The sequence below is a fragment of the Myotis brandtii genome, unplaced genomic scaffold (assembly GCF_000412655.1).
Source record: "Myotis brandtii unplaced genomic scaffold, ASM41265v1 scaffold1186, whole genome shotgun sequence".
Taxonomy (NCBI): Eukaryota; Metazoa; Chordata; class Mammalia; order Chiroptera; family Vespertilionidae; genus Myotis; species Myotis brandtii.
Window position 1 is genome coordinate 6,030 of NW_005354120.1, and position 15,075 is coordinate 21,104.

Below are 15,075 nucleotides of genomic sequence, written 5' to 3' on the forward strand. Positions count from 1 at the left end.
CGGGCCGCAGAGAAGGTGGGCGCCGGGACGTGGCCGCAGCGCTTATCGCTAAAGCAAGTATTTAACCTCAGAACGGGGGCCCCTCGGAGGCCGGAGAGGAGAGCGGGGGTTTGTGGGAGCTCTGCCGTCTTTCCCCGGGCACAGCTGGAGGAGCTCTGCGGGCTTTTCCCGGGCACAGCTGGAGGAGCTCTGCCGGCTTTTCCCGGGCACAGCTGGCGGGAGCCCTGCCGTCTTTCCCCGGGCACAGCTGGAGGAGCCCTGCCGGCATCCCCCCGGGCACAGCTGTCGGGAGTTAGAGGTTAGTTACCCAGCTTTCTCTGTCCCACGCCCGGATTCTCAGCCCTGTGCTAAGGCAGACGGGAAAGGCCGGGAAGGCCAGCTGCCGGGGTGGGTAGTGAGAATTAGGGAGAGCCCGGAGTCGGTGCAGAAGGAGGACCGACCCAGGAAAGAACAAGTGCGCTCGGTCTCAGTCCTCTCGCCCAGAAGGTCAGACCTGCTTTTCTGCTTCCGCTCAGTTTCAGCCACGTGCTTTGAGCGATGCCAAACTTGCTCATATATATTACAAACGGATGGGCTTTCCGTATCTCAACCAACAGTACAGAAGCTGTAAAATCCAGTTAGTTCTCTTGCCCTGGACGGTTTGGAGCGTCGTGGATGGAGCGGCGGCCTGCGGACTGAAGGGTCCCGGGTTCGATTGTGGTCAGGGGCACATGCCCGGGTTGCGGGCTAGATCACAATTGGGGGGCATGCCGGAGGCACCCAATCGGTGGTTCTCTCTCATCATTGATGCTTCTATCGCTCTCTCCTTCTCCCTTCCTCTCTGAAATCAATAAAAATGTTTTTTTAAAAAATTAAGTTCTCCTCATCTTCTCCGCTGCTACATCTGCATTAGTTATTCACCTAGATTTCTCCCAAGATAAATGCTGATAAATTAACAGATCAATCACGCCTGTAAGAAGGTTAATTTAAACATCCTCCTATATAATAAAAGGTTAATATGCAAATTGTCCCGCCAACTGGGAGTTTGACAGGGAGTTCGACCAGGGGCAGGGCCCGCAGGCCAACCGCCTGTGGCCCCCTACCCCTGGCCAGCCAGACCCCACCTGTGCACAAATTCGTACACCGGGCCTCTAGTTTCTTTATAAAAAGAAAATGTAATACAACTTTATATACACACAGGGAACTATTTTTTTCCCCCAAATCAGAGTGAGGTGGTTCTCTTAGTTCTGCTAAGAGTATTTCAAGAAGTTGCAATAGTAGTAATTACCCTGTGCTAAACACTTTTCTAAGTACTTTATAAATCTAAATGCATTTAATACTTAAACAGCTCAGGTGAGCAAGTCTCATGGTACACCGCATTGTGTTTTCTCTCTTTTTTAAAACTATGTTTTTATTGATATTAGAGAGAGGAAGGGAGAGAAACATTGATCGGCTACCTCCTGGGGATGGAGCCCGCAACCCAGGCCTGTGCCCTGACCTGCATAGAACCAGTGAACTAACTCTAGTAGGAGCATGAGACTAGCTCAACCAACTGAGCCACACCCGACAAGGACTTGCTTTCTCTGTCTCTGGTGTTTCCTAATATCATTTGTTTGATCTCAATCATGATAGGCTTGATGGTTTTGAATAGAGGTCAAACAAATTGTCAAGGGCGGTGTGCTCAGACTCAGGTTTCATTATCTGAAATACACAAAATTTAAAATCTTTCATGTTAATAGGGTTATCTTTGAAATATAAAATTTGTTTTTCTTTGCTTGGCCTTTCCACTGGATGGTACCCACAATCCAGGTATGTGCCTTGACTGGGGATTGAGCCAACAGCCTTTCAGTATAGCTACACTGGCCAGAGCTGCACCGCAAGAATTTGAAAAAACATGCAATTTAGTCAGAGGCACTGACCTCTTCTCCAAGATTGTCAAATAAAAAGATAAACAGTAGCCAGCACAACAATAGCCGTCTGGTGTGAGTGAAGCAAAATTATACCTGCTCTGGCCTGGTAGCTCAGCTGGTTACAGCATCATCCCAATATGCCAAGGTTGTGAGTTTGATCCCTGGTCAGGGCACGTACAAGGATCAACCAATAAATTCATAAATAAGCGGAACAAATAGATGTGTCTCACCTTTCCTCTCTAAAATCAATAAATTAAAAATATGTATTTTAAGTCACAAAAGCCAACTTTAAAAATTATACCTATTTTTTTTTGTCAGATTGGCAAAATATGTATTTTTTGGTGTGCTGCAGAATTTTAGTAATTAGAGCATGTGTGCCATGAGATGAAAAAGGTTGAAATCACTGCCCTGCGTTATAAACTCGAAAAGAATCTTAACGGGTATATAAGGCCCATACCAGTCTAGGCCCTCTCACTCCAGACAACACTAAATTACTAATGGCTCACTGAAAACATCCAGCATTTTCCAGCATCTGGTTTTATACTGTTCAGTTCAGTTAGAACTCAGACAACACTAAATTACTAATGGTTCACTAAAAACATCCAGCATTTTCCAGCATCTGGTTTTATACTGTTGTCTGTAGCTAGACACTCCCCCATCTCCCATGTAGTGTCAGCTGAAGCTTTCCTTCCTCCATTGTTGACTCCCCTCACTTCTCTAGACAGTTATTTCCACAGTGGTTAAATTGTGTGTGTGTGTGTGTGTGTGTGTGTGTGTGTGTGTGTGTGTGTGTGTGTTGGAGCTATTGTGTATGTCTAAAATGTTTTTTAAGGATATAGGAAATGTATTTTCATCTCTTTCCAACATATAGGAGGAATTTAATATTTGTTGAATGAGTAAATGCATGTTCATGCCTTCAAAAACTCATGAAGAGACTGATATGTGTTATACTCTAGAAAAGTAATTGCAAATTGCACATAATAACATAACATAACAGAGGAATGGGTGTAGTAGGTAAATAAGATCAACTCTATTTGGGATTCAGAAAAGGCTGTCAGGATGGGGGATTATGAGTATGTACAGAAACTGGGACAATGAAGATGTGCTCAAGATTTAATTAAAGGTACCACTTGGTTGACACACTTAGGGGAGATGGAGAAGTAGAGGGAACCCTAGGTTTCTGACTTGGGTGAGTAGGGGTGGATGGTGATGGCATAACCAAGATATGAAATGCAAGAGAGAAGAAACAGGTTTAACTCGTGAAAAGAACTACTGTTTTCTTGCTTATACTTCATATACCTGGCTTACGTCATTCTAATGAACTTTTATTATAAAAAAGACAAGATGCCAATAACTGAATTTTTAAGTCAGGCTAATTGAACAGTGATTACTAAAACTAGTTTTTCATATTCCAACTGTACATACTACCTAAGGAAATTGAAATAATTGGTTTATATTTAGGTACATCAGTACTTTCAGGATTAGCCAAATAAAAAATTTCATGTTGAGCAAGTTAACCTTCCTGAAGTTGGTCCATATCTGTTTCAAACTTCCTAAGGGCAAATATTGAAATATGAAAAGCAGCTAACAGTATGAAATTACAGAATTTTAGGTATAGCAACTATAAAATACTATGAATTACTGAATTTAATCATTTGTTCCTCTTTCAGTATAAAAGTGATTTACTATGTAGTTATATATTTATATAATTGAAATTTTCACTAGATACTAGCACATTTAAGTTTTTAAAATAATAAGAGTTGGTGGGGTCTTTTGCCTTCTGATTCAGGTACAAAGAATAGGATTTGAGAATAAGAATAAATAGTAAACATACCAGTCTATCTTTGGAAATGCTAACTACTACTTAAAGTTGTTCAATTAATGCCATTTAACTTTCCTGGATAAAACTTTAAAAGTGCGTCATACACCGATGATAAATGGAATTATTTCAATCAAATTTCCTGGTTTATCATTGTTAAAAACTAAAAAATAACATGAAAAAGTATAACCTGATATACCATAAAAAAAGATTTTGTAGTTTTCAACATCTTGATTATTTATTAATTTGGACAGAAAATGTTACTATAATGAGTTAAGTATAGAATTTGAAACTTAGTGTTTGACATGAAGAAGCATAATCTGTACAGAACATAAATATCATAATTTCCCAAAGTGCTAAAACTATCAGTGACTTGTAAATAGAGGCAGAATTTTGTAATATCCTATTTGATACTGTGAAAAGAAGCTAAAAGGACTTCGCAGCCCACTGGCCTGATGAAAAATGTGTGTTCTTGGCAATTGAAATTGTTAGAATGATAGGAATTCATCTAATAAAAGTACCTTTTCTCTATGTAAACTGATTGTGGAGTGTTTTTTTTTCCAGATTTGAAACATTTGTGTTCATGAAGAATGACTGCATACAAACCACAATATGTCAAGAAAGAAAAAAGATCCAATAGAACTGTTTCATTCTGGGCAGCTGGTAAAAGTCTCCGCCCCAATGGTTCGATATTCAAAGTAAGTATTGTTAAATGGTGATTTCCTTTTTATGCTCTTACTTTTTAAAAGTAAGGCCACCTCACCACATGTCATCTTCCAACATTTAACTTTTGAATCATGATCAAGGCTTGAGTCCTGGTGTTACCACTTGCCTAATATGTGTGTGGTCCCTCCCCAGCTGGCCAACCTCCCGTGTCCCTCCCTGGCCCCGATCGTGCACCAGTGGGGTCCCTCAGCCTCGCCTGCACCCTCTCGCAATCTGGGACCCCTGGAGGAATGTCAGAGAACCAGGTTTGGCCTGATCCTGCAGGCCAGCCCGAGGGACCCCACTGGTGCACGAATTCATGCACCAGGCCTCTAAGTATATCAGAATTTCCTTTTTAAGGCTGACTGACATTTCATTGTACATATATATCACATTTTGTTTATTCATTTATTAATTGATGACCACTTGATTGCTTCCATCTTAGGCTATTGGGAATAATGCTGCTATCAACATGGATGTGTAAATATCTCTTTGAGAACCTGCTTTCATTTATTTTGAGCATATGCCCAGAAGTGGAATTGTGGGATCATATGATAATTCCATTTTTATTTTTTTGAGAAAACTCCTTATTGTTTTTCATAGCATCTATACCATTATACAGTCCCATCTGCCATGCACAAGAGTTCTGATTTCTCAACATCCTCACCAACACTTGTTTCTGTTTGCCTTTTGTTTTGTTTTATTTTTTAGAATAGTTTATTGATTTTTAGAGTGAAAGGAAGGAAGGGGGGGATGAAGAGAGAGAAACATCGATGTGAGAGTGCACCATGGATCACTGCCTCCTTCACGCTCCCTGCCATGGATCAAACCCCCAACCAAGGCATGTGCCCTTGACCCGAAATTGAACCGTCAACCTCCTGGTGCATGGGACGGCACCCAACCAATTGAGCCACACTAACCAAGGCATTTATTTGTTATTATAGCCATCCTAATGGATATAAAGTGGTATCCACTGTGGTTTTGATTTGTATTTCTGTAGCGATGTTGAGCTTCTTTTCATGTGCTTTTAGCTATTTGTGTATCTTCTCTGGAGAAATGTTTTTTTCAAGTCCTTTGCCCATTTTTGAATCAGGTTGTTTGTTCTTTTGTTGTTGAGTTTTTGTTTACTATTGAGTTTTGAGAGTTCTCTATGTATTCTAGGTACTACTCATCAGATTTATGGTTTGCAAATATCTCCTCCCAGTATACAGCTTATCTTTTCATCCTCTTAATGAACTGTCTTTTGCAGAGCAAAAGATTTTTTTAATAATTAAGTCTAATTTATCAGTTTCTTTCTTCTGTAAATTGTGCTTTTGGTGTGAAGTGTAAGAAATCTTTGTGTAGCTCTGGATTCTACAGATTTTCTCCTATTTTTTTCTCTAAAAGTCTTATAGCTTTATGTTTTACACTTAAGTCCATGATCAATTTTGAGTTATTTTTTTGTAAGTGTGAGGCTTAGGTTAAGGTTTTTGTTTGTTTGTTTGTTTGTTTTTTACTGTAGAAGTCTAATTACTTCAGCACCATTTATTGAAAAGGCTATTTTCCACTATTTAATTACTTTTGCATTTTGTCAAAAATTTATTGGGAGTATTTGTATGTCTCTTTATCTGGATTCTTTGTTCTGTTCCATTAATCTATGTGTCTATTCCTCCAACAATACCATACTATAGCCAGCTATATAATAAATCTTGAAATCAGGTAAACTGAGTCTTCCACTTTATTTTTCTTTTTCAAAATTGTTTAGCTATTCTAGGTCATTTGCTGTCCTCATTTTATGATGATGTTGTCTATATATACAAAATATCTAGCTGAATTTTCACAAGAATGACATTAAATATTCATATCAACTTTGAGAGAATCGAATTCCTTACTATGCTAAGTCACCCAACTCATGAACACAATATGTCAAGATTTATTTAGATCTTATTTGATTTCTTTCATCACTTTGTGTAGTTTTCAGCATGTGAGTTCTGAATGTGTCTTGTTAGATTTACACCCATTTATTTCTCTCTTTTTGAGTGATTGTAAATAGTATTATACTTTTAATTTTGGTGTTCATGTGTTAATTGCTTGTATATAGATATAAAATTGATTTCGTATGTTAATCTTATATCCTGTAACTTGAACTCACTTTTTATTCTAGGAGCGTTTTTTGATAAATTCTCTGGGATTATCTATGTAAACAATTATGTCATCTGCAAATAGGGACAGTTTTCTTTCTTCCTTTCTATCATATGCCTTTGATCATGTCTTATTACAGTGACTAGAAGTTCCAGCACTGTGTTGAATAAGAATGATGAAAGTAGATATCTTTGCTTTGTTCTTAATCTAGGGGGAAAGTAATCTATCTTTTACCTGTTAGTATAATGTTAGCTGTAGGACTTTTTGTGGGTGCTCTTTATCAAGTTGAGAAAGATCTCCTATTTTACTGAGAGTTCTTTTTATGAATGAGTATTATTTTTTCAAATACTTTCTCTGCACTGATTAATATCATGATTTTTTTTTCTTTAGCCTATTAAATGGTAGATTACATTGATTCTGAGTATTGAACCTTCTGTTTTAACTGTTGTTTTTCTGACACCATTACAATCAGGCAGAGGTAGAAATCCAGGTTCCCCATTTGGTCTCCTTTGACACTCTGAGGGCAAAGGGCTCCTCATTACTGCTGAGCAGCGGGGAGAGTTCCAGGTGCACATGGAGTGGGTGACCTGGTAGCTCCTGGGCAGTGAGGAAAGTCCTGGTTCTGCTCTAAGCATGCTCTGATACTACTCCCTGTGAGGAGGGAGGAGGAAGTCCAGACTCCCCATGAGGTCCCCACTGATATCACTAAAGGCACCTTGTTACTTGCCAGCAAGGATTCAAGTCCCAGCTACCTACCTGGCCTTTTCTGATCCTACCTTGGCGGGGTGTTGGAGAACCTTGTCACAGCCTTGGAAAGGTAGAAACCGAGGCTCCCCACTCAACCTTTGTGGAGGGGAAACCACAGTTGTTTGTTCTTGGTGTTTGGCTGGAGTTGAGCTGCTATTGTGTACAGTTTTCTGTCTTGCGAGGCTGACCCTTTCCTGGCTGTTTGGCTAGGGAGAGCAGACTTGTTGAGGCTCTTTTGTTTGCATATGTTGGTATTTCCAAGTTGCCAGCTTCTTCAACTCCAAGTCTGGCATATTTGAGGTAAAAAGAAAACCCAAGAAACTCACCATTGTTATTCCTCAAGTCCTGAGTTCACTAGCCTGTTTTCTTCTCTCCACCTTTGAGAAATTTTCTCTTTTTTTTTAATAAATAAAATCCAGGGGTTTTAGTTATACTAAGCAGGCAGTATAGGGGAAAGTACATCTCCGTCTTCTAATACATAGACCTTTCCTCTAATAAATATTTAATAGTTAACTAAGTGAAACTTGGAAGTACATATGATTGGGGTGATTTCTAAATGTCTAATTAAAGTTTTATCCCTTTACAGGTTAGCTTTTAGAACACTAGTAAGAAAGTACAATTGTGATCTGTGCTACACACCAATGATAGTGGCTGCTGATTTTGTCAGATCTGAAAAAGCCAGAGACAGTGAATTTACCACAAACCAAGGTATGTGAAATTCAGAGTTTGTTAACTTGGTAAAACTTAAAAATCCCAATTCAGAGATTTTATTTTTTAATCTTTTAGTATTTAATGTTTTTTCATAAGTCTTTGTAAAATACGTTTTTACTGAGTATCTTCAAACTGGATGGTATACAAAATACTAAGCCTTCCTTAGGGCCCACATTCTCTCACCTAGACTATTAGATTAGATTCCTATCTCACTGCCCTCACTCTTGTCCCAATCTAAACTATCCTCCAAACAACCCAAAGTAACCTTTCTAAAATGTAAACTTGATCACTTCTCTTAGACCTCTTTTTGCCTAAAGCAGTGATTCTCAGAGTGTGATTCCCCAGACCAGCAAGACAAGCTGCATCTGGAAACTTGTTAGAAATGAAAATTCACTGCCTCAACTCCAGGCCTACTGAATCAGAAACTCTAAGCCTTCCAGATGATTCTAAGCTTGCTAAAGATTGAGAACCACTGGCCCAAAGAGTAAAATTCTAGCACCTGTGAATAATATGTAACATTCTTCATGATCTAGCCTCTGAATACATCCTCAGCTTTCTTTATCTTCCATTAGTTTTTCTCCAGAGCCCACTGACTTTATTACTCACAAATGCTAAGTTATTTTAAGGCCCATGCTCTATTCTCTCACACTTCTCTACCTAGAATCTCCTTCTCAGCCATGCCTATCCCTTATATCCCTATTTCTCTGGCAAACAACAGTTTATGCTTCTTAATCTAGCTCTGGAATTTTGTGGCTAAGGTACTTTCCTAATCACCCTCCACTCGTATTATTTCTTTGAAGGACAGTCTTTAAATGTTGCACTTAATCCTACTGTGTTATAATTTCCTCTTTGAATACCTGTGTCTCCTCCTGGACTGTGGGCTCCCTGAGACCTGGAACTGTTTCTTACTGGTTTGTATCCTCAGTTTCTAGTGCAGTGTTGAAAATATATTAGAACCATAAAAAAATGTTAAACTGAAATTCTATAACTCTCTTGAGTTACAAAGGGGAAAGCACCCTACATCCTCAGGAAAAGGCAAATTTTCTGATCCCAGGATAATACTGTAAATTAGTGGTACTAGGGTGATACCCAGAAATCTGCATTTTTGGCAAACACCCAGTAAATCTCAAACAGGTAGTCCTCAAAAAGTCTTTAGAAAAATTAAAATACATCTATCCAGAGTTTTAACACTAAACCCAAAGATGAAAAAAAAAAATTGTCCTTTAAAACCTAGGAAAGTTCTGATGTATTTGGCTGTATTAAAATTTAAACTTTTATATGTAAGAAAATAGCACAAATATATTCAAAAAACAAACTAAAATTGGGAAAATGTTTATGATATTTTATATTTATGCTAGAGCTAATTTCATTGTTTTATAAAAAAATTTAATAATGAAAAGGAATAACTAAAAGAAAAATTGTGCATATAAAAATGTACAAAGAAGATGGAAAGCCCAGAAAGAAAAATATACACTATTGGATATACAACATAGGGTAAGTTATAAGAAAACAAGAATTTAATCCATATTGATATGTATCTATGTTGGTTTTGGAACTCAGTTCCTTCATTCTGCTCCACTAGGCCAACTGTTGGGTCCGAGCCCCCCCCCGCCCCCCCCCACCAGGGGCTGGACCTCCTTGAACGCCAGGTATTCGATGACAGAGAAGCCATGAGAAGTTGTGGGTATATAAGAGAGTCTTTATTGTGGGAGCCAGTGGTTAAGTAGCCATTGCTAACAAGGAGCCACTAAACAAAACAGTTCTTCAAAGCAAAGTCCCATACAGTAGCCGTGCCCCAGCTGGGTAACAATACATCTTTCCCACACAGCAACAGCAGCCTCTGTACCGACAGCCATTATCTGAGCAGCCACAAGCTGCCTGCTGGTCATTAACATATTATACTACTTAGACAAAAGAGGCTTCTTGCCAAAAAGTGACCTCAGTCTTTTGGGTCATAGAAGGGCACACTTGTGCAGTGTACATACAGATTACTGTGGCCTTGCTCTTGCACCTGTGTATAGCATCATAGCCTTGAACACTTGATTAAGATTCCCACACACAGAATGGCCTTGAACATCCGGTGTACTCTGAATAGGCCCTCCACACTCCAGTTGACCTTGAGCATCTGAATAGGGTCCCCACAGTTGGTAAATTGTTTTGAAAGAAATTTTTGTAATGTCTATCAAATGTTAGATGCTTGTCCAAAAGTTACACACCTAGGAATTTACCCTCTGAATGTACTCACAAAAGCATGTGAGAGTATCCTCATCACATTGTTTGCAATAGCCACAAACGAAAAACAATCTAGAAGTACACTATGTGGTTCATCTATATACAGTGGAATATGCCACTGAAAAGAAAATAAGTCTAAGTACAGCTCCCAGACACATCAGGTTAAAAAAAAAAAAAAAGCATTGTAGCAATGTACATAGAATGTTCACATTGGTTAAAAATTTACAGGTACACATAAAATTTTTCTGGAATAATGCATGGTCATGATTTATGGGGGGCCCTTGTCTGTGGGCCTCTCATAGTGGACCCATGCCAGAGGAAGTTGCAGCCTCAAACCATTGCCCAGCCTCCTTACCCTTGGGCTATGAGCACTGAAGGGGGCTATACAGTATGAAAAAAAAATTGTTCTGGAATACAGTAACTAATTCTCACCTTTGGAAAGGGGTCTGTTTGTCAACAGTATTGTACTTTTCATTTTATCAAACCTTACACTTGAATTTGAACTAAATGTGAATTGCTTTTTATTTAAAATGTTTAAAATTATTTTAATGCTCCCTTGTTTGGACAGATACTTCTTAGGCTAAAAATAGTTATTTTATATTGGTATCTCATGTGTGTATGTGTGTTTTTGTGAATTTTAATGTTGACCTATTTGTTTTATCAGGTGATTGCCCATTGATTGTTCAGTTTGCTGCTAATGATGCAAGACTTTTATCTGATGCTGCTCGTATAGTCTGTCCTTATGCGAATGGAATAGACATTAACTGTGGTTGCCCTCAGAGGTAAAGCTCAAAAGAAGTTGGAAGAATTTTCAAAAAGATTAGAAAAAACTATGTGAACATGGTAAACTATCTTTCTAGTTTTCCAATAATTAAAAAGTAAAGAAAATAGAGTTAAAGCACTTGGGCTCTAACTAAGAAGAAAAAATAAGGAAAGATTATTTAGGAACATACACGCAGAGATATTTTCTGATGGCTAAAACAATGTATAGACCCTTGACAGCTGTTTTATCTTACCTCACCACTAGAATTTTTTAAAGTATAGATCTGCCTTGAACCTCATCCATAAGTAGTTATATGAGACACTGATGTTTATAGCAAATTCTAAAATGTATTTTTACTGTCATGTTAGACATATGTGCTCTAGAAACTATGGTTCTATGATTTGGGAGCTTACCACTTATTTTCTCCTAATTAATTTTCTTTATAAGAATACCTTCTTATAATTACCTTTCTTTCCCCTATACCACAATTATTTGGTTGGTTCTAAATAACTGTGTATTTGTAGGATGTACTTAATTTGACAATATCCCTATGTTTCTGACACTGTACTAGATTATCTGACAATAATTCAAAATGTGTCCAAATAATAAAATCAAGGTTTTAAATACAGCATAATCCAAATCAGATTAGACATATTTGTATGCTCATTAGGAGAGTTAAATAAGCTATTTAGTAGTGTTGGAATGCTATAAGCCAAACATCTCTCTACTATTAAGACTAATAAAACCTCTTATGTATAATAAACATCAAATTTGGAATTTAAAAAATCTGAAATAATTGAAATTAATTACAAGTACTTAAATCTGTTTTGGTTGAATGGATAGTAATTTAATTTTCTGACTTGCCAATAAAAACCATTTCCTAAGTACTTGTTGATCTGGGAACCTGTTTTCCTAATCTTAAATTGGTCCACTTAGAAATGTTGGGTCTATGAATTGTAAAAATCTGATTCCATTCAAGATTGCTAGATAGAGAAATAGTAGATGCACTTACAATGCCTTTAGAAATGTATCTTCTTTTTCAACTACAGTTTATTTGTTGTTGTGTTTGCTTCATAAAGATGGGCAATGGCTGACGGTTATGGAGCTTGCTTAATAAACAAGCCAGAGCTTGTTCAAGATATGGTGAAACAAGTAAGAAATCAAGTGGAAAATCCCAGATTTTCAGTATCTATTAAAATAAGGTAAAAATATTTTAATCTGTTGACAGATAGTTCTTTACTTAGGAAATAAAAGAATATTCCTTCTGTTTGGGGCTGCAGGGTTGTCTTTCTATCCTTAACTTGTAGGTGGTGTATAGAAATGTTGAAACAGGATATTTAGTAAATGGATATATACAGTATTTTATATATATATATATAATCCAGAGCAACTTCCTCTTTGTATTGTTTAACAGAAATGAAAACATCCCTTTATTATTAAAAACTTTTATCCAAGCCTGGCCAGTGTGGCTCAGTTGGTTGAGCGCCATCCCATGCACCAGGAGGTCACCAGTTAAGTTCCTGGTCAGGGACATGCTCAGGTTTCGGGCTTGATCCCCGGTGTGGGGCATGCAGGAGGCAGCTGATTGATGTTTCTCTCTCATCGATGTTTCTATCTCTCTCTCCCTTTTTCTGAAATCAATTTTGTAAAAAAAATTTAAAAACTTTCCTCAAAAAGAAACCCTTAACTTTTTCTATGTACTACTTAATTAATGCTAAGATACAATCCTGGTACCAAGAGTAGAAAATAGGAATGGTATTTGCACTAAAAATTCACAATAAAAATAAAATAAACCAGGAATCAGTTTTTTGGTGATAGGTTAAAAACATATTTCAAGATAAATGAGTATTATATTCTCCCACTTGAGGAATGGGCATACACAAGCAAATGTTAGGATAGCATCTTTCCATTCACGTGTGTAGTATTTGGCTGACATTTTCAGTTTCGAAAGCCAAAGGGGAGGAGCACTAGGTAAGATAAAACTTGTCATCTTATTGTTGCCAGTAGTGAAATAGCTACATTTGAAATCTTCAATTGGAACTGATCCCTGAGCAAAAAAAAACCCTTACTGATAGTGGCGTATAGTGATAATATGATGTAGAAAAATTACATAATGTTTTATATGACATATTATTTAGTTATTAATTTTAGCTTTGATTTGTGCTACAAAAAGATGGCTATAATTTTGAAATTATAGGATCCATGATGACCTTGCAAGAACTGTGGATCTTTGTCGAAAGGCTGAAGCAACGGGCGTTTCCTGGATTACAGTCCATGGAAGAACTGTTGAAGAAAGACATCAGCCAGTTCACTATGAAGCCATTAAAATAATTAAGGAAAATATGTCTATACCTGTTATTGCTAATGGAGACATCAGAAGCTTAAAAGAAGCAGAAAAAGTGTGCCATATTACTGGGACAGATGGTAAGAAAGAAGTACTTGGATTTTTGTCTTTTAACTAGCAAAAAAAGTGGGGGTGGGAGAATAATGTTAATGTTTTCATTATTTTTCTTTAAATTGGAACTATATTTTTCTCCTATGTTGGTTAAAGCTAAGCAATTTATTAAAATGATGCTTAGAAACAGTAGATTAGTTGAGGTAAAGTCATTCTTGTTATTGCCACCATCATATCCAGTGAAAGACTAGTTAAGAATCTTACAGATAGCCTATTAGTAAAATAGAACAACACCTAGACTAGAACTGAGAGTGAGCGAACACAAGAGTAGTCAAAGGAACCAAAAGAACCCCAGCCTTCTATGCAGTTTCATTATCCCCTTAAATTACTGGCAGACCAAACCCTGTGATACCTACTGCTAGGTGGGAGAATGCAGATAAAACTTAACTTCAAGCAAGCCCAATTTATGACAATTTGGATTTACCTTTAACAGAAAGCCTAAAGATTAATTGCTTAATGTAGAAGTCTTAATAAAATAAAAAATATCTGTAACTACCTTTAAACTTATAGAAACTTTAAAAAATTGTATTATAATTGAATTATATAGACTAATATCAGGGTATTGTGAAACCTTGTAATATACTTTATTTTTTAATATTCTCGGTTTGTTTGAGTGTGACTTTGTAACTATGAGTTAATATGTGGATAAATGTTCTATGCTTTAATTTGCAGGTGTGATGGTTGCAAGAGGACTCTTAGCAAACCCAGCCATGTTTGCTGGATATGAGGAAACCCCCCTGAAATGTATCTGGGATTGGGTTGACCTTGCTCTTGAACTTGGAACTCCGTATATGTGTTTCCATCAACATTTAATGTACATGATGGAAAAGATAACTTCAAGGCAAGAAAAAAGAGTATTTAATGCTTTGTCAAGCACATCAGCAGTCTTAGATTACCTTACGGACCATTATGGGATGTGATTGGACTTCCTAAGTTGTTTTAATATGTACTTTAAAGGAATTGTGTTTTTAACATTTTTAAATAAATTTTTTATTTGAATACTAAAAGTATGACTCAGTATCTGTAAGTTAACATGAAGTATGTTTTTAATAAGAAAAAGTGCAGAGAAATGACAAAACAAATACCAACCTCTGTAAAATGAAAAGGAACAAGACGTTCTGTATAGAATGCATTCAGGGCTTAGATTAAAAGTTCAAATTGAAAAATCAAAGTGTACTTCCTGAGATTTATATGTATGGTCACTGATGTAATGTCTAATTATGGGTGTACACTGGAAACTAATACAATATTGTATGTCAACTGTAACTGAAAAATTTAAAAATGATAACAAATACATGACATTTTAAAATACAAGTATAATGTAACCCTGGGAAATGGTCATAGGAAGAAAATACCCATGCCTACCTTGTTTCCCTTTCCTATCAGTCTCCAAGCACCCTGAAGTTGATTGCCTCTTCCCAGCCCATGGACATGCGCAGTAAAACACAGAGTAGGTCTTCACTGTACTATTCCGCAGTCTCAGAAGAACAAAATGTTGCTTAGCTACCCAATCCCGACCCTTCTATTTAACTACAGCTTATTTCTGGACCGTGAAACCGGTTCTATCCTAAAAGGGCCTGAACAGAAAAGGAGTCCGTTTCAAACGCCTTCGCAGAACTTGCACCCCCCCTAT

At 37.3% G+C, this 15,075-nt stretch overlaps 1 protein-coding gene across 1 annotated transcript; it reads left to right on the forward strand.

Moving 5' to 3' along the window:
• The first annotated feature begins 4,272 nt into the window (after window positions 1–4,272).
• Window positions 4,273–14,724, forward strand: DUS4L (dihydrouridine synthase 4-like). Its single transcript, XM_014530837.1, is given in 7 exon segments — window positions 4,273–4,328; window positions 4,331–4,406; window positions 7,868–7,989; window positions 10,889–11,006; window positions 12,067–12,189; window positions 13,185–13,411; window positions 14,115–14,724. Coding segments are annotated over 7 exon segments (951 nt in total). The 5' UTR covers window positions 4,273–4,291; the 3' UTR covers window positions 14,363–14,724.
• Window positions 14,725–15,075: the final 351 nt, after the last annotated feature.